General features: G+C 45.0%; 1 protein-coding gene across 5 annotated transcripts in view; it reads left to right on the top strand.

Annotated features, from left to right (window-relative positions):
- The window catches only part of pnpla6 (patatin-like phospholipase domain containing 6), a 37,720-nt gene that overhangs the window by 14,207 nt on the left and 2,447 nt on the right, over positions 1 to 21,066 (top strand). For 4 of the 5 annotated variants that reach the window (XM_080838860.1, XM_080838857.1, XM_080838859.1 and 1 more), the window contains 23 exons: positions 229 to 303; positions 887 to 987; positions 1,433 to 1,612; positions 2,063 to 2,140; positions 2,370 to 2,575; positions 5,192 to 5,323; positions 6,303 to 6,426; positions 6,926 to 7,039; positions 7,191 to 7,266; positions 7,466 to 7,615; positions 7,768 to 7,831; positions 8,226 to 8,394; positions 8,703 to 8,885; positions 9,195 to 9,313; positions 9,585 to 9,741; positions 10,186 to 10,302; positions 10,586 to 10,655; positions 16,841 to 16,957; positions 18,955 to 19,103; positions 19,375 to 19,527; positions 20,079 to 20,195; positions 20,391 to 20,478; positions 20,811 to 21,001. In XM_080838860.1, the coding sequence (XP_080694986.1) occupies positions 229 to 303; positions 887 to 987; positions 1,433 to 1,612; positions 2,063 to 2,140; positions 2,370 to 2,575; positions 5,192 to 5,323; positions 6,303 to 6,426; positions 6,926 to 7,039; positions 7,191 to 7,266; positions 7,466 to 7,615; positions 7,768 to 7,831; positions 8,226 to 8,394; positions 8,703 to 8,885; positions 9,195 to 9,313; positions 9,585 to 9,741; positions 10,186 to 10,302; positions 10,586 to 10,655; positions 16,841 to 16,957; positions 18,955 to 19,103; positions 19,375 to 19,527; positions 20,079 to 20,195; positions 20,391 to 20,478; positions 20,811 to 21,001 (2,930 nt within the window). Of the gene's footprint in view, positions 1 to 228; positions 304 to 886; positions 988 to 1,432; positions 1,613 to 2,062; positions 2,141 to 2,369; positions 2,576 to 5,191; positions 5,324 to 6,302; positions 6,427 to 6,925; positions 7,040 to 7,190; positions 7,267 to 7,465; positions 7,616 to 7,767; positions 7,832 to 8,225; positions 8,395 to 8,702; positions 8,886 to 9,194; positions 9,314 to 9,584; positions 9,742 to 10,185; positions 10,303 to 10,585; positions 10,656 to 14,265; positions 14,383 to 16,840; positions 16,958 to 18,954; positions 19,104 to 19,374; positions 19,528 to 20,078; positions 20,196 to 20,390; positions 20,479 to 20,810; positions 21,002 to 21,066 lie in introns of all 5 variants that reach the window. The other variant, XM_080838858.1, reaches the window with a different exon arrangement.

Genomic DNA, 21,066 nt, shown 5'->3' with positions numbered 1-21,066 from the left:
ATCACTGAGAACTTGATCTCAAGTGATGATGAACGAAACATTTGTGTGTGTGTGTGTGTGTGTGTGTGTGTGTGTGTGTGTGTGTGTGTGTGTGTGTGTGTGTGTGTGTGTGTGTGTGTGTGTGTGTGTGTGTGTGTGTGTGTGTGTGTGTGTGTGTGTGTGTGTGTGTGTGTGTGTGTGTGTGTGTGTGTGTGTGTGTGTGTGTGTGTGTGTGTGTGCTGTTCCCAGGAGGTGAGCAGGGGAAAGACGGATCTACAGTGCCAACACTCAGTCGTGCAATTTCCATGCCTGTGGACATAGCTGGTAAGTGTGTGTGTGTGCTTGTTATGGGAACAAAACAATTTTTATTACACATTGAAGAGATTGTTGTACTCCTTGGAATGACCAGTGCACAGAAGGCGTGACTTAATTCATGGACATAGACTGTGTGATATGTGAGCCGTGACCTCTGTGCTTGATTGGCTGGACTACATGAATTCAATGTGATGAATATGAGTTATGTGTGGTGGTTACAAATTGTGTCATCTCCCTCCTCCCCCCTCTCCCCCTTCCCCTCTCTCCCCCCTCTCTCTCCCTCTCCCTCTCTACCCCTTTCCCTCTCCCTCTCTCTCTCTCCCACCTCTCTCTCTCTCTCTCCCTCTCTACCCCTTTCCCTCTCCCTCCCCCCCCTCTCTCCCTCTCTACCTCTTTCCCTCTCCCTCCCCCTCTCTCCCTCTCTACCCCTTTCCCTCTCCCTCTCTCTCTCTCCCACCTCTCTCTCTCTCTCCCTCTCTACCCCTCTCCCTCTCCCTCCCCCCCTCTCTCCCTCTCTACCTCTTCCCCTCTCCCTCTCCCTCTCCCCCTTTCCCTCTCTCTCTCCCTCTCTCTCTCCCTCTGGCTAATGCAGGCATTCAGAAGGGCCTGAGGTCTGACTTTGACATGGCATATGAGCGTGGCCGCATCTCTGTGTCGGCAGAGGACGGTAACACCCCACCCACCTTCTCAAGGGTCAGTCTCACCCCGGAACCTTCTCTCACTGTGTATACACAACCACTGTATAGTTCACATAATGAAGATGTTGTGCCACAATAAACTGACTGAAGTCAGCCTTGTTTGTTGTTGTTTTGTTGTTTACTGTCTAATAATAGTATTCACATAATGAAGATACTGTCTAAATCAGTATTGACTACTGTCATTTAGTATTGTTTTGAAGTTTAGTATGAATAACGTTCTCTCCCTATGTATACACAACCACTGTATAGTTCACATAATGAAGCTGTTGTGCCACAATAAACTGACAGAAGTCAGCCTTGTTGGTTGTGGTTTACTGTCTAATAATAGTATTCACATAATGAAGATACTGTCTAAATCAGTATTGACTACTGTCATTTAGTACCGTTTTGAATTGTAGTATGAATAACTGTGTGTTGCTCTGTGCGTGTCTGCACTGCAGTCTGTGTCCCAGGACCAAAGGGAGAGGAAGGTGACGGTGGACGAGGTGCCGTCTGGAGTCTACCTCTACCCCGAGGAGGAGGGCTTTGAGAGCGTCTACGGTCCGTCGCCGTCGGGGCGACACAACCCCGCCCTGTTCGAGGAGGCCCAGAAGGAGATGCTCAAACTCATGAAGATCGAGGTATGACTATAGCCGCGCCTTGTTGGTACACGCGTTGGTAGTTATTGGTTAATATTTGACACGGATGTCGCAGTGTTTCAATATGCAGCGTTTCACCATCGAGAGCAACAGCTCAGCTCAGGGTTCCTTTTTTCACAAGATGGGTTGCAGTTGCTGTTTGTCTTTCGCCATAGATTGGTTTTGGGTTATTTTTTTCTCACACACACTCTCTCTCTCTCTCTCTCTCTCTCTCTCTCTCTCTCTCTTTATCCCCATTGTCTTGTCTCTGTCCCTCTGTTTACTGTTAAATCTCTCATGCTCTCTCTCTTTCTTTTTTTCTTTCCTTTCTTTCTTTCTTTCTTTTTTTCTTTCCTTTCTTTCTTTCTTTCTTTCTTTCTGTCTCTCTCTCTCTCTCTCTCTCTCTCTCTCTCTCTCTCTCTCTCTCTCTCTCTCTCTCTGTCTCTCTCTCAGGACCCTGCGTTGTTGAATGGGAGGGTGACACTCCACCATGCCAAAGCAGGGGCTGTCCTGGCCAAACAGGGAGATCAGGTATCAGCCTCAAGAGTCATCCACACCTTTTGATTTAAAGAATGTTTCATATCAAATCAACTTCACTAATGGATTAGATAGCTGTGGGTACTATTTCTGCTCTACTAAACCATTTGTTTGTTTGTTTGTCTGTCTGTCTCTGTCTCTGTCTCTGTCTCTGTCTCTGTCTCTGTCTCTGTCTCTGTCTCTGTCTCTGTCTCTGTCTCTGTCTCTGTCTCTGTCTGCACAGGACGTGAGTCTCCACTTCATATTGTCGGGGTGCCTGCACGCGTACCAGCGGATGATCGACAAGCAGGAGGCCGTGTGTTTGTTCGTGACCCAGCCGGGCGAGATGGTGGGCCAGCTGGCCGTGCTCACCGGCGAGCCGCTCATCTTCACCATCAAGGCCGTGCGTGACTGCACCTACCTCAAGATCTCCAAATCCGACTTCTACGAGTGAGTCCCGCCCAGTGACCGTAAAAAGCATTTCCGCTACACAGAAATTATGCCATAATGCGGCATTTTGTGAGAGGTGCCATATGTTCAAACCGCAGCCTGCTTCTCTGCAGTAAGAGCTTTTTGGAGCCAGAGCAGGGCATTGGTCAGGTACGACCAGAACCAGCCCATATTTGGTTAGATCTTCTCCATTCTTTAGTTTCTTCGGTGCAACAGAACTGTAGCTGCGTCTGATGAAATGCAAACATGGATCTCATCTCATGGATCTAGAGTGGATGCATAGGCTACACTGCTCAGTGAACACAAATGACTGGCATAGGGTGTATCTCATAAGTGGGCTGAAGAATGGAGGATTGGCTTGCGCTAACATGTCTAGGCAGTTGGATCCCCATCAAATATGTTCACTTACTATAGAGGCAAGGTTTTGCACTAACTTGCCCTGAAAGAGAGGCCTTATCGTGTAAACCTTGAGGGGGCTGCAAACATTTCTTCTTTGTATGGTCTGTGTAAGCATTCCTTGTTTGAGACGCAAATAATAGGAGTTCTTGTTTTTTTTTATATATATTTTTTTTTTATACATACTGTTATACAGTGGTGGCCAAAATTATTAGAACACCTTACAGATCTGAGAATATTGACCTTTTTTTTGTCTCCGAAACATTATTTAATTTCATAATGTAAATGAAACATGCAGATGGTTGTTCTGAGCACAACAATTATCAGATGAAGTGATTCCTACTGTTTTTATCCACTTTTAACTCCAATATTTGGTACGCCCACCTTTGGCAGCAATTACAGCAGCACATCTCTCTGGCATAGAGTCAATATATTTCTTGAGAACTTCAACACTAATGTTATCCGATGCCTTCTGCAACTCAAGCTAAAGGCTTTCCTTTGAATGTACACTAGATCTGTCCAGTTAAATTTCCAACTCGCCCCAAATTTGCTTGATGGGTTTGAGGTTCGGACTTTGAGGGGGCCGGTCCATAATTTTCAATGTTCCAGAGGATTCCTTCTGCCACAGGTCGTACTGGCAATAGTTACAAGAATGTTTAGGGTCCTTGTCCTCTTGGAAAATAAATCCAGGCCCATTAACGCCACTCCCAGAAGGTACTCCATGCCTCACCAGAATGTTATGGTATACTTTCTTATCCATGATGCCATCAATTTCGCCAAAGTCATCTGTTCCTGAGGATTAAATGGCACCCCACACCATAATACTACCCCCTCCTTGTCTAACTGTTGGCTAGAGACACTCATTTTTATATCTCTCCCCCTCACTTTGTTAAACATACACTCTTCGCTTGTTGCCAAACTATTCAAACCTGGACTCATCAGTCCACAACACTTTATACCAATCTTTCTTTGTCCATTTCTTGGTGTTTCACTCTATTTTTCTCTTTCGGTAATGTTTCTGTGCTGCTATTCTGCCAAAAAGTTATTTTTCTCACAGCTTCCGACGCACAGTTCTTGGGAACACTATTGAACCATTAGTCATTGTGTTGTTGATCTCGTCACCAATTCTCGTGAAGTCTTTCTTCAGTCCTTAAGACTGAGAATTCTGAGATGCTTCACTTCACACAGTTTATTTTTTCAGCCTCTCCCATTTCTTAGGAACACTATTGAACCATTAGCCATTGTGGTGTTGAGCTCGTCACCAATTCTCGTGAAGTCTTTCTTCAGTTCTTAAGACTGAGAATTCTGAGATGCTTCACTTCACACAGTTTATTTTTTCAGCCTCTCCCATTTCGGTTCTGGTGGCATGGCGTTCTAAAGTGTATTTTACAGTGCTTGGACTGAATGTCAAGTCCTTGGCTATGCGGCAGTAGCTACAGCCAGCATCAAAAAGGGCCTTTATTCGAACCCGTTGCTCACTCATTAGCTCATTCTTCACCTTAGCCATGTTCAAAGAGCAACATTTGCTTTAAGACTGCCTCTAGAGGCTTTGAATCTAAAACAATAGGTGGTGTGGCCTCAGTGACAAACCCCTTATGTTACCAATCACTTAATGCGGAAGATAGGCCTTGTACATTCAAAAGAATCACCGAGCTGTGTCCTAAGACTCTTGCATCACCATCAATTTAACCACGACCACACCTGACAATGATAAAACAAGTAATTTGGCTTCTTCTGTGAAGGAACATGATTGTGTGACATTGACAGTGAAATAGGCCTAGTTTGTTTTTGTACGGAAATTGACCTTAATCTACTTATGATAGCTCTATTCTATGGTTTATAGAGCATAATGATGACTTTGTAGGTATTTCATTAGTTTTAAGGGTATTTTAATGGCCAATTCAACAAAAACAACTGAAACCTCTTAAATATGCCTAGTGTTCTAATAATTTTGGCCACCACTGTATATTTTCACTTTATCATGAGTGAGAACTTTGTTAAACTTTGTTCTTTTAATGCATAAAGGCATCAGTGGAACAAATGATTGCTAGAAGTGTTATGTGAACTGTACAGTGAAATGTAACAGTATCAAGTAAAGGTTTTGTTTTTCTGTGTTTGTTTTTATGCAAGGATTTACACTTTAAATACATGAGAGTTTGACATCTGTATGTACTTTCACAATGAGTTGTGGGCTGACTCACTCTTTGGCGCCCCCTGCAGGATCATGAGGGAGCAGCCCAGCGTGGTGCTGAGTGCCGCCCACACGGTGGCCGTCCGCATGTCGTCCTTCGTCCGCCAGATGGACTTCGCCATCGACTGGATGGCCGTGGAGGCTGGCCGCGCTCTCTACAGGTGCCTCGAGACTTCTTAACACACCTGCTGGTCTCTGGTCATTCTCTTGGAAGTCTGAACTGTGTTGCTAAACCTGGATATGCTGCTATACCTGCACACTGAAATGCACAATTAATAGATAGATAAATAGATAAATGGATACTTTATTAATATCACAAGGTAAACTATAGGTCATCCAGTCGCTTATACAATTTATACAACTCATAGACTTGCATACATAAGTCACTTACACATAGGGAGAACATACGCAATACATGCAACATTTTAATCAAAGCAGTACCATAAAAATACTTAATCGGATTTCAGACTAATGTGTAATCTGAAACACATGGAAGGGATAGGGGCTCATTTGCGTTGATAAGTCAGGCCTCAGGGTCAATCATTGATCAGCATTTCTCTGCACAGCCTCCCATTTATAGAATGAGATCAAAGACAGTAAAGTTGATGCTATGAAGCTTCATTGACCAGGGCCTTGAAGCCGCAGATATCTCTGTGTATGACTAAGATGTTTATGACATATACTGAAATCACAACCATGATAAGAGAAAACCTCTTTGACTGGTCTGAGTAATCTTGAGATGTTTCAAGGTTTTTGTTTTGGCCATTGACACCAGAGAGTGTTAATGTGGCTTAAGTTTAGATTTGCTTAATGTGACTGCTGTGCTGCCAGTGTGCTGGTGTTGACTTTAACCGTCAGTTCACAAATTACCTTCTTTATTGTTCGTCACTGTTTTCAGTTATTGTTCGTTGCACAGGCACACGCTCGTCAAATTTAAAGACTTGACCTCAGCTCTAGCCTTCACGGCAAACAATTCGGAGACCCAAACCATATTTTCCTCAATGCGTTTCTTTGTGCTATACGAACACACAAATCAAATGAAAAGGATTGGGCGTCAAGGGGCATTGATTGAACGTTCTATTGGAAGGTTCCGTTTGAAACCTGGTGCTGACGATGATTTTGTCCTTCTTATTCTCTTAGACAAGACGATCAGTCAGACTGCACCTACATCGTTCTGAACGGCCGTCTGCGTTCGGTCATCCGCAAGGCCAACGGCAAGAAGGAGCTGGTCGGGGAGTATGGTCGTGGTGACCTCATCGGTGTGGTGAGTCCTGCGATCCTCTCCGCCGTGCTACTTACGGTTGATCACGATAACAGCAGTCTCCAGGGAGCGGTTTCACAAGATATCCGCTAGCAGTGACTTAGTCTTTATCTGCCTGTATCTGTGCTTATCTAGCTGTATTTACAATGGCTGAGATAAAGGTATGACTCAGTTTGCAAAGGGCAATTGGCACATTTCTCGAAACAACTACCTCTTGAGCATCGCTGTTTAGATGATGGTGTTTATTTTCTTATTTAAGACCATATAATGGGAAGATCTCCCTACCATTTGAATTATATGCTGTCTATAAGGCATAATATACAGTATATGGCAAATAAAATGTATACCATAAACTATTTTCATTTTTTTTTTTGGTGTGCCTTCCTGATAGAAATTCACAGCATGTTTACATTATGTTCTAAGGTAAAACTAGAAGTTTAAAGTTAAAAGGCACAAACAAGGCTGACCATGTTCCTTTTGTCACGCCCTCTGTCACCCCCAGGTGGAGGCACTGACCAGGCAGCCGCGCGCCACCACGGTCCACGCCGTGCGAGACACGGAGCTGGTGAAGCTACCCGAGGGCACGCTCAACAACATCAAGAGACGCTACCCTCAGGTCTGCCCGCCGCGTTCACATATCACTCTACTCTACTCATGACGTGTCGCCACTCCTAGTTCTTGATTACTCATTACTCACTCATGAGTCATTTCTCACCCCTGGCCATGGTTGTGATGATGGTGTCTGTGTGTCCCTCTGCACTCTGTAGGTAGTGACTCGACTGATTCACCTATTGGGCCAGAAGATTCTGGGGAACCTTCAGCAGACGCGGGGACCTTTCTCAAGTGAGTCCTGTCCCAGTGCCATCAGATAGGTTCACTGTGACGTACAATTTCAAATGGTGTTGGTTCCATAGAAACATGATGAGCAAACAGTTCAGTCTTGAAATTAAACAAAGATGTAACTTCTTTGTTTGTTTGTTTGTTTGTTTGTTTCTATCTTTGATTGTTTTTTGATTCTTTCTTTTCTTCTTCTTCTCTGCAGGTTCTTCGTTGGGCTTACCCTCCCTGGGTTCCAGCCCTGACGTCACCAACCCCGCCAGTAACCTCTCCACTGTGGCTGTCCTGCCCGTGTGCGACGACGTGCCAATCAATGCCTTCAACCTGGAGCTAAGCCACGCCCTCAGTGCCATAGGTAACACTATTTGCTGTCTTTGCTGAAAAAAGAGAAATTTTAATTCATAGGCAAACCGATGAATAGGAATAATAGATTAGTTAACGTCATCTTGTGCATGGGCAAGTTCCTCATGTGAATTCAACTTATTCCATTTATTCAACTTATTCCAGGACCCACCCTGATGCTGACGAGTGAAATTATCAGGGAGCGACTCGGAGCATCAGCCCTTGACAGGTAAAACGTTCTCTTGTGTTTCCAGGGGTATGACTATTCAATTTTTCTGAAGGCAAAACAAGCATGTGGCAGGTTGTGGCCATATATGGTATGGAGTAACTTCTTAGTGTCTTTCAGTGTTGCCCTGTTTAAAGGAGACATATTTGGTTGTGAATCCTGAACCCTGTTGCACAGCAATACTGATGTCTTAGCTTTGATGGCCGAGCACATGTCAACAGACAGCACTGATACAATGCATACATCTCCTGAAATGTATAGTTTTTGTTGATCAAATGCAAATGATTTATGTCATTGAATGTTCATAAAGGGGAATGGTCTGTCTAAACTTAAATTGCATCAGCTCTGTTTTTCAAGCAGTTTTTTGTTTGTTTTTGTTTTGTGTTGTCTTTGTTAGTATCCATGAGTATCGGTTGTCCGGCTGGCTGGCCCAGCAGGAGGACATAAACCGGATCGTGCTCTACCAGACGGACAGCACCATGACGCCCTGGACCCAGCGCTGCATCCGGCAGGCCGACTGCATCCTCATCGTGGGCCTGGGGGATCAGGAGCCCGCCCTCGGCCAGGTCAGTGGGCACACCAGGCGTCACGCTCAGGGTCTAGACAGGTTTATGGATGGCAGCGCTGCCAGGTTCAAGTATTAGGCCCTTATCAATACATCACACAAACAGATAAATAGCCTGGTACTCTCCAGTAGGCCATGGTGTATCAGCATGAACACAGATCTCCTTTGGAGACATTAGGACAAAGCTAGGCCTTGGGGAAACTCCATTTTTATTTTATTTGTATCCATTTTATTCATTTCATTACTACCAACACTACCAATGTTTTCGTTAAACGAGCTCTGGTTCTCTCTCCGGTTCCCTCTCTACAGCTGGAGCAGATGCTGGAGAACACGGCCGTTCGGGCCCTGAAGCAGCTGGTTCTGCTGCACCGTGAGGACGGACCCGGACCCTCCAGAACCGTTGAGTGGCTCAACATGCGCAGCTGGTGCTCAGGTCACCTGCACCTCCGGTGCCCACGTAGGGTCTTCTCCCGACGGAGCCCAGCCCGACTGGTAACGTCTCCTAGCCTTCTTCAACTCCTGTGACGCAGGATTGAGACATGAATTCTGAAATCTGCTCCTTATGAGAGGATTTTGTTTTGATTTTTGAAAATACTGTTAAATTACCTTGTCTAATTTTTTGGGAAATGGACCTGTGTTAAGTCAAACTAAGGTGTTGTTGTATCTGTCTGTTTGTGTCTGTGTGTGTGTCTGTGTGTGTGTGTGTGTGTGTGTGTGTGTGTGTGTGTGTGTGTGTGTGTGTGTGTGTGTGTGTGTGTGTGTGTGTGTGTGTGTGTGTGTGTGTGTGTCCGGCATTTGCAGAGAGAGGTGTATGAGAAGGTGTTTGAGAAGACCGCAGACCGCCACAGTGACTTCTCCCGCCTGGCCCGAGTCCTGACTGGGAACAGCATAGCACTGGTGCTGGGAGGAGGGGGAGCCAGGTGACTAAACAGACTCAATAACAACTACGTTTTGGCTGCCTTCTTAAATCATACTATGACTTACTCCTAGTAAGCTGTATTTTGTCCTTTTTTCTGTAATGCTTATTTTATGCCTATGCTTACAGGTAAAAAATGTATTATGGCATAATATAATTGTTTTTCAGTTAAATTATTAAACTAATAGTCGAACTTATGTATTTTACTTGATGCCTGTAGAATTGTAGACTGAGCAGATTATTTGGATTGGTCACTCTGCCTATCAATCCCACAGAGGGTGCTCACATGTGGGTGTGATCAAGGCCATGGAGGAGGCGGGGATCCCCATCGACATTGTGGGCGGCACTTCCATCGGCTCGTTCATCGGTGCCTTGTACGCGGAAGAACGCAGTGCCGTGCGCGTCAAACAGCGAGCACGGGAGTGGTCCAAGGTAGCGACAACACCAACCATCCCACAGTAAACAGAGCCTGTGTGTTTTAGCAAGCCCTGCTTCATGCAGGTAGTCCTGCCCTCACATAGACTTTATTCGCAAAGCTAGTCAAGCCCTCCTTATTGAGTTCATGTGAAAATGATAATGAAGTTAATTTAGTATTTCATGTAAAATGAAACCAAACCCGCACTGAATTTTTTACACTAAGCAGACGAAATACCCCTTCTTTTTAAATCCCTTAACTCTATTTCTACTTTCCAGTGTGGTTAGTACGCAACTTTCTGTTTATTTATCTCTGAAAAATCTGTATGTCTTTACAAGTGTTTGTAACCCCCCCCCCCCCCCATTTCTCCTTCCGGAAGCGCATTGTGTTACCTCCTGTTATGAAATGCGCTGTACAAATAAAGTTTGATTGATTGATTGATTGATTGTGTTTTCTCAAAGGCAATGAACTCCGTGTTCAAAACGGTCCTTGATCTGACCTATCCCATCACCTCCATGTTCTCAGGCGCTGCCTTCAACACCAGCATCTCCAACGTGTTTGAGGACAAGCAGATTGAGGTGAGTGGTCATAGCACTGCGAGTTAAAACACTGACATCCTGTTGGGAGGCTGGAATCACATTCTGGTCCCTACGCCTGGAATCTCATCCTGTTTCTGACGTTTCCTAGAATATAAGTTCAACACAAAATGGCGTGACAGCTCCAACTGCACTGAACTATAATGTTTTGGACCTTCTGTGGTCATGGTTTGGATTTAAACCCCCAGTCGAGTCACTTTTGTGTATAAATTAGGCTTCATACGTGACTTGTGTGCTGTGCTTCATACATGACTCTTGTCTCCAGGACCTGTGGCTGCCGTACTTCAACGTGACCACTGACATCACGGCTTCGTCCATGCGGGTTCACCAGGACGGTGAGTGATGGCCACAACCGGTCTCCCCCCCCCCCCCCCCACCTTCCTTGATATTGACTTATCTTGTTTACATTTAGTTTATTTGTTTTGTTGTTTAGTATTGGTCAGTTCTGCTCCTGTTCCGATCTTATCAGCTTTTTGCTGATTAGGGGCACTTCCTGCCCAGTGCACTTTGAATGGTGCTGTTTATAGGAGCAGTGTGTTGATGCGCTGCTTCTAGACCTGTACAAATTATCTCTGAAGGAAGAAGGGAGTTGGAGGAAATGTTTCTCAACATTCCTCTGCACTCTAGGTTTTTTTTTTTTTCGTTTGTTTGTTTTTGTTGATTTTTTTCCCCCTCCTGGGCCTGATTTAAAGTAAAAAAAATGCAGTAAACCACTAGTAAGATAAGATATTCAATGCTCACAGGAATATTGAGAAAGGCTGTCTTTAGTTTTTTTCCTGCCTTCAGAATTAAGTCACTATTACAAGTCTAGAAGCAGACAATAAACATGGGCTTGCTTAGTGCCCCTTTGAAATGTGATCAGATATTTAATTAAAACAAAGGTTGAGGTGCTGGCTGATAAGAGCTGGAATTATGAGTAGCATTCCGACCCCCATGTTGGAATTTGGTCATGTCCCGAAGCAAAGCGTCAGTTTGAGAATAATAGAGAGAGTTGAAGATTGAACGTACTGTAGCATTATTGAGTGTTTGCAGTTCAAGAGAGGACAGTTAGCCTGTTGGCACTTCCAAAGGCCTGTGTGTTAATGTGTAAAAAAAGCTGCATATGTAGAGTCAGTTACAGGTCAGGTAGTGAATACGATGCTTTAGGGGTTAAACTCAAGACGTCACTCTTAGGATGAACCAAAGAAGCACAGAAACAGACCACCCAAGGCTTGTAAGACGTTGCAGTCTCGCAACCACTGATCTTGTAGATTAAGATATTAACTGCATTCCAAGTGAAGATGATCTACTTGCAACCGCTTGTGATGACAGAGAACTAATGCAAGTAACAAGTATAATCGGTACTTAGCATCCTCAAAAGCAAATAAATGCTACCTGTGATTTTGAAGAAATGAAACCTAAAGCTACCTAGATTTAACAATCCATTCAACAACTGAGTTTATAGACCTTGGTATTAGCTCTGCTAACGCTTACTTACAGAATTTAGTAACTTCCTAGCAAGTTTCAGTTGTGATTTTCTAAGATCATGCCATTCCATTAGTATTAGAATTAGAGTAGAGTACAATGTCACATGTTCTTCTCACCATGTGTTGTATAGAACTGGGGAGGTAGGGTTGGGGTAGCTCTTTGATAACATTCTAGAATGCATTACTGTATGATTGTCACTCCATCCATGCTTGTATATCACAAACTCATGTTAATATCCATTGACTGAAAAACTGATTGATTGATTGATTGATTGACCGCCTTTAACGTTTTGTTTGTTTGTTGGTTTGTTTGAGAAGCACTTTGCCCCCTAACTCTGCAGTAATTTTGTTTGTGAGGTCTATCCTGCTACCTTGTCCATAGTGTCCCAGCTCCAAAGGGGGTTTATAACACACTTGGAGCTGCCACCCCAAATCCAGCACACGACAGTTCATCTGAAGGATCAATTGGCTTACTAGATAACTTATTTTTACCTCAGAAATACTTACGTTAGTAGTCTCTGAGAACGGCTGTGAAAAACTCGCCTTTCAAAGTGCTTTTTGGTCAAAATACATTTTTGATTGGTTTCATTGGAAAAAGTAACTGCTTACAGCATTTTTTCTCATCTACTGATTGGTTGATACGTCTGCTGGCTTTGGGGTGTCTTGGGTTGGGGGGAATTCCATCCCCCTGCCATAAGAGAGGTGCAGTGCTTGTGAAAATGCACCTGGCATGTCCTGTCTAACTTTGGGGGGGGGGCCAAGCTGGTCCCTCTCTCTACACCTCTACTTTCCTTTCTTTTTCTGTATCTCTCTCTCCCTTTTTCCTCTGTCACCAACCTCTCATTCCTTCCTCTGCCCAGACATGGTTTTGCATTCATTAGCCATCCCCAACACAAACTACACCCTCCCATTCCTCCCCTCCTCAGCTCTGCTAATGTTCCGTTTGTCTTCATCTTACAACATCCGTTTTTCATCTTGCATGAATGTCTTTTCGCACTTAAAAAATGTCACCCCCCAGTACATTTAATTTCCACACAACCATTAACTTGGATTATTTTTCTCCGCCTCTCTATCGTGTGATGGTGGCGGAAGGGAATCATTAACATTTATTTCCTTAAAGTCGAAAAATGATAACTGCAATCATATAATGTAGCTCCATTGCTTCTGCTGTCTGGTGAGCAGCACCTGTATCGCTTCCTGCTAGCTCTTTACGCTTAGGGCTTGACGCCTGCCCTCGATTCCTGTCTCCTTTTTAGTGGGTGTCAAGCGACGCCACTAGGATCCAGAACATTTTCTCTGCTACTTTCTGGCCCTCTATATTATATTTTTTCATACTTTTTTTTGTTGCGTTATTTTCTTTGGCTAGATATACTCTCTTAGCCTAAAGACTGTCAAAGCACACATTGCAAGGAGGGGTTAGCTTCCAGTTCAGGTCAGAGATGGTGATCATCACAGGCCTTACCAGTGATGCATAGACCAGAGGGACCCTGTTATACAATGGCTGCTAAGAAGGTGATGGACCTGATATAAGAATTGACCTCCTTTGCGTGTGTTGTTTTTTTTTCTTCCAACTAAGCCTGGCCAGCAGCTCCTCTCTCTCTATCTCTCTCTTCCTTTGCGTGTGTGGGGGTGTGTGTGTGCGCGTGCGTGTGTGTATGCTTTGTGCAAATACCTCATAAGCTTTTGCTTTCTCCTTTGTTTATTTGCTTATTCCACTCTGTCATCTGTTGCTAACAAATGCATTAGCCTAATGCTAATCCTCACTAAGGAACAGGAATACACAACATTGATTAAACCCACAGGGATTTGAGAGCAGAGTACGTTTGGATCAAGAGCCAGTTGAAAAGAAACAGAAAGCAGAAGCACCTTTTTTTTGTACACGTAGTAAAGACGGTTCAGATGTATCCAGGGGAGTTGCGTAAGCCTGTGTTATGGGCCTATGTGGAATGTAGCTTAATGTATTTGCTCAGTTGATCTAGTCGACCTTGGCTGTTTAATCTCTTAGTAGCTGAGTGAAAGGTTAGCTCCAGGCAGGGGTTTCTTCCTTGTAAGCTCTTTCCAGTGTTACCCCTTTGTTGACTTTCACCTTCACTTCATCTGTCTCTGGTCTCTCGTGTCTCCACCTCCTTACTCTTTCTCTTGGTGTCCTGTCTTGCTCATCTCATATCACTCACTTTTCTCTCTCTCTCTCTCTCTCTCTCTCTCTCTCTCTCTCTCTCTCTCTCTCTACTTCCATTTCTCTTCTCTCTTTTTCTCTCATTCTCTCTTTCTTTACCTTGTGACTGAGTAAAACAGTAACTTCCTCTCTCTCTTTTTCATTTATCTCTCATCCTTCTCTCTCTCTCTGTCTGTCTGTCTCTCTCTCTCTCTCTCTCTCTCTCTCTCTCTCTCTCTCTCATCCTTCTCACTCTTTCTATCCTTCCTCTTTGGGGTGGCTGCTGTGGTCCATTTTGATTTACTCTTCATCTTCATTTGACAGGCTCAGTCTGGCGCTATGTTAGAGCCAGTGCGTCCTACACCCCCTATTTACCTCCTCTCTGCGACCCCAAGGATGGTCACCTGCTTGTGGATGGTTGCTATGTAAACAATGTCCCAGGTCAGAGCTCTGCCCACCCTCCCCCCCCCACCCTATAATGACCAACCCCCCCCTCAACACAACAACCACCACAAACACCAACACCACCACCACCATCTTTTCCGTCTCCCTCAAACAAACAACAAAAGAATGCAACCAAACAAAAAGTCGTTCCCTTGACGACAGTCAACAACTCGGTTACCCTCTCCCTCTGTTCCGTCCCGCCTCCTAACCAATCCTTCCCTTATTCCCGAATGCTCGTGCATTGGGAACCCCCCCATGGCTTGGAAGGAATCAGCAGGGCAGATATGCCAAACCGTACCAGTGATGGGCAGAGCAGAGAAAGGAGGTCTGGGTTCTCACCCTACGCTTCCTCATCTGTTTGTCCACAAACCGACTCCCGTATAAATTGGCCTTTAAACTAAAAACTAAGAAAAGCTTTTCCCCGATTGACCATTGCAAGTTACCGTCTAATTAATGTCCAATTTCAGAGGTCCCGGTGTAACTTCTTCTCCCAGAACGGCAGTGGTGTTTGTCAGCAGGTCTTTATCCCTGGGTCGAACGTGCATGAGCTCTCTCTCCCACTGGTTTGGGGAGAAGAGCTTCATCCTCTTCCTTTTTACCTGTAACTCACCCAGCACAGTATATATGCACGCATATGCTTGTGAGTCCCTGTTCCCATTCCCAGGTGAAAGCTGGCTGCGTTTTGGAATGTGTGTGTGTGTGTGTGGCTGTGGGTGTGTCCTCATCCTCTTTCTGATATGTCTTAGAGATTTAGTAAGGTCAGTAAGGTTGTAAGTCTCCATCTGATCTTGGGCTGAGTGTTGTCCTAACGTCTCTGCATGCCCATAACGTCTGTAAGGGTGGAGGAGCATGGGTTAGTAATAACTTGGTGTTGATCCGCTGGGCCTTGTGAATGGCGCTCTGAATGGTCTGCCTTCACCAATCCTTAGCAATTAGTTACGCTTTAGTTGGTTTTGTAGGTACCAGAGTAAGTGTTGGAAGTGCACTTTAGTGCAGTTAGGTGGGGAAAAAAGGCTAGTTAAGTTTACAAGAAGGCTTGTTGACAGGAAGGTCCACAGTGTCCCTTTTTTTCTGGTGTAAATATTTATGTTGATACTTCCTGGGCTTTTTTTTGTTGTTTGTTTTTGTTTCTCGCTATTGCCGTCTTTTCTTCATGTGGCTGTCTGGCTGTTGTCATTCATGGTCTTTTTGTTTTGTTTTTGTTTTTCGTTATTTGTTTCATTTGCTTGTTTGTTTGTTTGTTTGTTTCTCTCACTCCTCTGTCACACAAGCAAGCACAATCCCTGCTGCCTGAGCTTGGCTGAGTGCAGCCTCACTGGCTTTGCCTCTTTGGTGTGTGTGTATGTGTGTGCATGTTGAAAATGAGCTCGATCAGCATCTCTACCTAAGGAATGATTTGTAGACCCAAATATGACTGTGGTTTTCACCGGGCACAATCAGCAGGGGCCAGTGTTCTGGATCCTACATGAACCTGTGGTTCTACCTGTGGTTCATGTGTATTGGGCATGACATGCTTTAAGAGACGCCCACCCTCCCCTTCAGAAATCAAAATGGCTGACGAGTCTGCTCTCGGAGCTGTTGACTCTGTTCAGAGTCTGTGATTTATCCCCCCCTCGCCTCTGCCTAACTGGTGATCTGCGTTACCCAACGCTACTGTCTTTCCCCCTCCAAACCTCACACAACATTGTCACACCGTCTGTCTCTCTCTGTCTCTCTCTCTCTTTTGATATATGGTGCTCCTTCTCCTTCCAACCCATGCTGTAGCCAGCCCTCTCTTCCTGCTGCTGCTACTGCCCCATGCTGGCTACGCCTGGTAGTGCAGGTCGGGATTGGCTGGCTGCCCCCCAAAACGTGTTCACTGACGGATCTCCAAAGCCTGTCTCCACAGATCCTCTGGCTTCCCCCTGTGCAAGGACATCGACAGATAACCTAGTGGGATCAGATTGAAACCCAATTATTTTGGAATGAAACTTTTCCTCCTATTTTAGCATTCCTGAACGACTCAAAAACATTGATTGATGCTACTGAACAGGGTTATTTTCATCCCACCATGCCAGAAGCCAGAGTTTCTTTTTATAAGACACGTTTTGGAGATCAGTCTACCTCATGGCCACTGCTCCATGTCTTCCACCATCCCCCCCTACACCTTGTATGTATCCAATACAGCAGTACGAGCTATGGGGGCTTGGTTATAGTACGGAGCACTCATGAGGTAGGCTGGACCAAAGGCACTGCTCCATCCTTGGGTCAACCGTTAGAGTGTGAGCTGCGCCGCCCCCAGCCTTCGCCCCTCCCCCCTACCCCTGCGATGGTAGACCTGTGTGCTGTTGCAGCGCGTCACTGATCAGTCGAGTCGTGCGGTTCACCGGTTTTGCGTTTCTGAGACGATATTGAGATGATATTATCCTCCCTTCCCCCTCCTGCTCCTCCTCCCCTCCTCCCTCCGGTGTGCCAGGCTCTCTGTGGCGCTATGTGCGGGCGAGCATGACCCTCTCGGGGTACCTGCCGCCCCTCTGCGACCCCAAAGATGGCAACTTGCTCATGGACGGTGGCTACATCAACAACCTCCCAGGCAAGTACGGGTCGCTCCCCTCGACCAACACCACTCCCTCTCCACTGGCCGTCAAGCCTGCCCCTGAGAAGGAGGAGACCAGGGGGGGGACGTCCCAAAGGGCAGAGCGTAGGGGCAGAGGAGGTTAGATTAACGAGTTAGTGTTCATCACCATGGGAAGGGCGAAGGGTTATGTGAATTTTGGGACCAGGTAAGTACGCCCAGCGTTGTGCTTTTGAATAGACAGAGGGTAGCTGGAGTGGTTCCTGCCTCTTCCATCTGAGCTGACTGGTGTGGCCGACATGCTTTTCCTCCAAGCGTCAGACCATGAATATTAGCATTTGCATAGCATAAGACTATGTCAGATACAGCTGTCATCTCAAACCTTTCAAATTCCTTTTAAATTTAAACCCTTAAGTTAAACCTGGAATTTGACAACATCTATTGATTTTTCAAGTTTGTATACACAGTCTAATATGCAGTTCACTTCGCAATTTTCAAGTTCTCCATAAGTGCAAATGACGATCTGAGTTCTTGTTTGATGACCACTTCTACTCAGATAGAACAGGCAGTACATCGAGATTAGACAAGCTGCCCAGTTGCCAGTGAAGTATGTGTAGGGCAAGTGAGAGGGACAGTGCTAGTCTGCCCAGTGGCCCCATCACAGTGTGTGAAATTCAGGCTTAAATTACAGTCTGGTCTGGTGTGTGATCAGGGGGAACAAAAGGAGAAGAAAGAAACAAAAACAACAACAACAACAACAACAACGCACAGCTTATCCCTTTGTGAGCTCATGAGATGCATCCAGTGTGCATTGAAACTGGTTGCATTTCCGTTGATACATTTGACTTGTTTTCCCCAAACCTGCTCAACACACCATTCCAAAGGGTCTCTATCCAGTTGAAATGTAATGCCGCCACATGACTAACAAGCCAAATCCCCCTTTTAACAGCATGCCAATCACAACAAAGCAAGGGTTTCAGGGTTTTGCTATTACAAGATGGAATCAGTCATATTCCCTTGATTGTTAAATTACAACTGGAGAGAAGGCTAAAACATCTGGAGATTTTTTTCTGCATGCCATAATTGAAAGAAATTAAGGTATTACATTAACTCTACAATTACCAGCAGCTCTACAAGTACTTACCACACTTGAGCACTTGGCATACATGAGCACTGGTAATTTAGTTTAAGGAGATTGTTACCACATACACGTTATCTCGTCATCAATACCGTTATTTATAGCATACATAAAAACCTCACTTTCCTTCAGTTGTGGTAACTGTTGCATGTCTCTTGGAGAACTGTTAATGTAAAACTTGTCTCCGTTAAAATGTCTGAAGAGGATGAAATTCAAACCATGTCTCACAAACGATATTTGAAAAATAAGAGAATATGCTCCACATTCAATTGTTTACTGTTTGTTTTTGCCTCTTCAGATAAGCCCATTTTTGTGCGACATGGTTGTACTTTCTTGGAGATATCTGCATGTGTGTGGCCCCCTTCTAGACAGCCCAAAGCCTCTCAAAATTACTTAACTTTAAATGACTAGACTTCTAAGTTAAGTAGTAACTGGTCACGCTGCTTCGATCTCAGCTGCTTGATGCCTGTATTTGACCCTTGACCCCCAGCCCCATTCTCCACTGGCCTTTGGCATATACTATGGGGTGGCATCACATCAGGTATCTCCTGTGAACCTCAAGTATTTTGCATTACCCAACGGTCACCCAATTGCACTGCATTGCCACATTCCTCCATGTTTGGAAGGTCAACATTACCAGTAACCTATAACTTCTTCAACACAAGTGAGTGCATTTTGTTAAGATGCAATTGGATTTAAAAAATGTGGCAAAGCAGTGTGCTGGTGCATTTCAGTGTTTCTTCTTTGGTTTGTGCTTAATGATGACACTAGACCGGTTTCTCCCACATGCACATCCACGATGCCCGCGGTTGTGCCTGTGATTTGTGCGCCCGACCGTCCGTTCGTTTGTCCGTTCGCAACGTCTCACGTCCTGCAGCCGACATCGCTAGGACGCTCGGCGCCAAGACCGTCATTGCCATCGACGTGGGCAGCCAAGACGAGACCGACCTCTGCAACTATGGGGACAGCCTCTCGGGCTTCTGGTTGCTGTGGAAACGACTCAACCCCTGGGCGGAAAAAGTGAAGGTGGTAATAAAAGGGATCTCCCTTCAAATGTTTTGTTTTTGGAAAAACACGGTTAGAATGTTAGCTTTGAGGTCTTGTCATAAAGTAAATAAAAAAATAAAAATGAACACAAGTGAATGTATAGGTTGATAAACAAGGAAAAATGGGTCATCATAGCATATGATGGAAGCGAGGCATTTCAGTCGAGCTGTAGAGGTATTAAAACCGTGATCCTCATTTTAACGGAATGAAACCGGACACTTTTTGACCCCTGACCTCTGGGTTTGCCCAGGTCCCAGACATGGCGGAGATCCAGTCGAGGCTGGCGTACGTGTCGTGCGTGCGGCAGCTCGAGCTGGTGAAGAAGAGCGCGTACTGCGAGTACATCCGGCCGCCCATCGACCGCTTCAAGACCATGGACTTTGGCAAGTTTGACGAGATTCACGTGAGTGTCCTCAGATTCTTTCTTTCAATTCAGTTTGCACAGTCTTGATTTATTAATGCCGATGCAAAGTTCACTCTCATTCCGATTTTATATGCGTTTCCACCATGTTAGTAGAAGACGTTATTTTGTGTGTGTGCGTGTGTGCGTGTGTGCGTGTGTGCGTGTGTGTGTGTGTGTGTGTGTGTGTGTGTGTGTGTATATATGTATGTATGTGTATATATATATATATATATATATGTATATATATGTATATATATATGTGTGTGTGTATATATATATTGTGTAATAAATGTAGTTCATTAAAACTACTATAATATTAAACATATTGTATTAGTGGCTAGTTAACTGATGTCTATAGATATACACTCTTGATGACAATTAAGTAGTAGTTTTTTTTTTACTACATTGGTGGAACATTGCTCTGGGGCTTTGAAGGCTAATAACTAGAAAAAAGGATACTTCATTTATAGTGCTGTAGGATTTTATACAAATACTGTTGCTGCCTATGACCTCATCATCTGCATCATCGTTGCTATGGCCTTTGTGTGCAGGATGTTGGGTTTCAGCATGGTAAGCTGCTCTTCACGGGTTGGGCTAGGGGCGACATCATTGACAACATGCTGAAAGACTACCGGTCGGCCGACTACAACGACAGCAAGAAGACCGACGTGAGGACCTCTTTCAGCTCATTCCTCCCCTCTCCTCTCCTCCCCCTCTCTCCTCTCCTCCCCCCCTCTCCTCTCCTCCCCCCCTCTCCTCCTCATCCCCCTCTCTCCCCTTCCTCCCCCTCTCTCCTCCTCAATCTATCTATCTCTCTGCCCAGCTTTGTCGTGGCCACTGACGGTCGTTCTCTTGTTTTGTAGTCCTGCACGTGCCCGGGAGCAGACTTCACCGACCTGGCTGAAATCGTGTCTCGGATTGAGCCAGTCCAGACTTTTGTAGCTGCTGATGGTCAGCCATTTGTCAATTGACACATTTGGGTTCAAAATAAGTGTGACCGTTTTATATTAGTTCATTTAAGTGATGATGCTTTAATCCAAAAGCTACTTATAAATCGTATTAGGTATTTAGACACATTTAGAATGAACAATAATGACAAAAATAAGTACTAACTTGTTATTTGTATTATTATCTGCCATTTTTAATACTATACACATTATCACAGAAACATTTCATCTGTGCTAAACTTAAGTTTGCCAGGATGTCCATTTATCTGAACTTTCCCCTTAGTAAATGGTTGGCATGGTGGATTGGGGTGTGCTAACTGATCTTTTTAATAGCAGAGGAGTCCGATTGCCTGACTGAGTACGAGGAAGACGGCATGGACACAGTGCGGGAGGAGGAGGGCGAGGGTGAGGGTGAGGGTGAGGAAGAGGAGGACGAAGGTGACGACCCGGATGACCACTCCCCTGGTGACCACTCCCCTGGTGACCACTCCCCTGGCGAGTGGGGCCACAACGGAGTGTTCCAGGCAGTAAGACTTCACACACACACACACACACACACACACACACACACACATATCCCATTGCGGCCTCT

This window comes from Sprattus sprattus, assembly GCF_963457725.1.
Source record: "Sprattus sprattus genome assembly, chromosome: 1".
NCBI classification, from domain to species: domain Eukaryota; kingdom Metazoa; phylum Chordata; class Actinopteri; order Clupeiformes; family Clupeidae; genus Sprattus; species Sprattus sprattus.
This window is presented reverse-complemented; position numbering and strand designations above follow the sequence as displayed.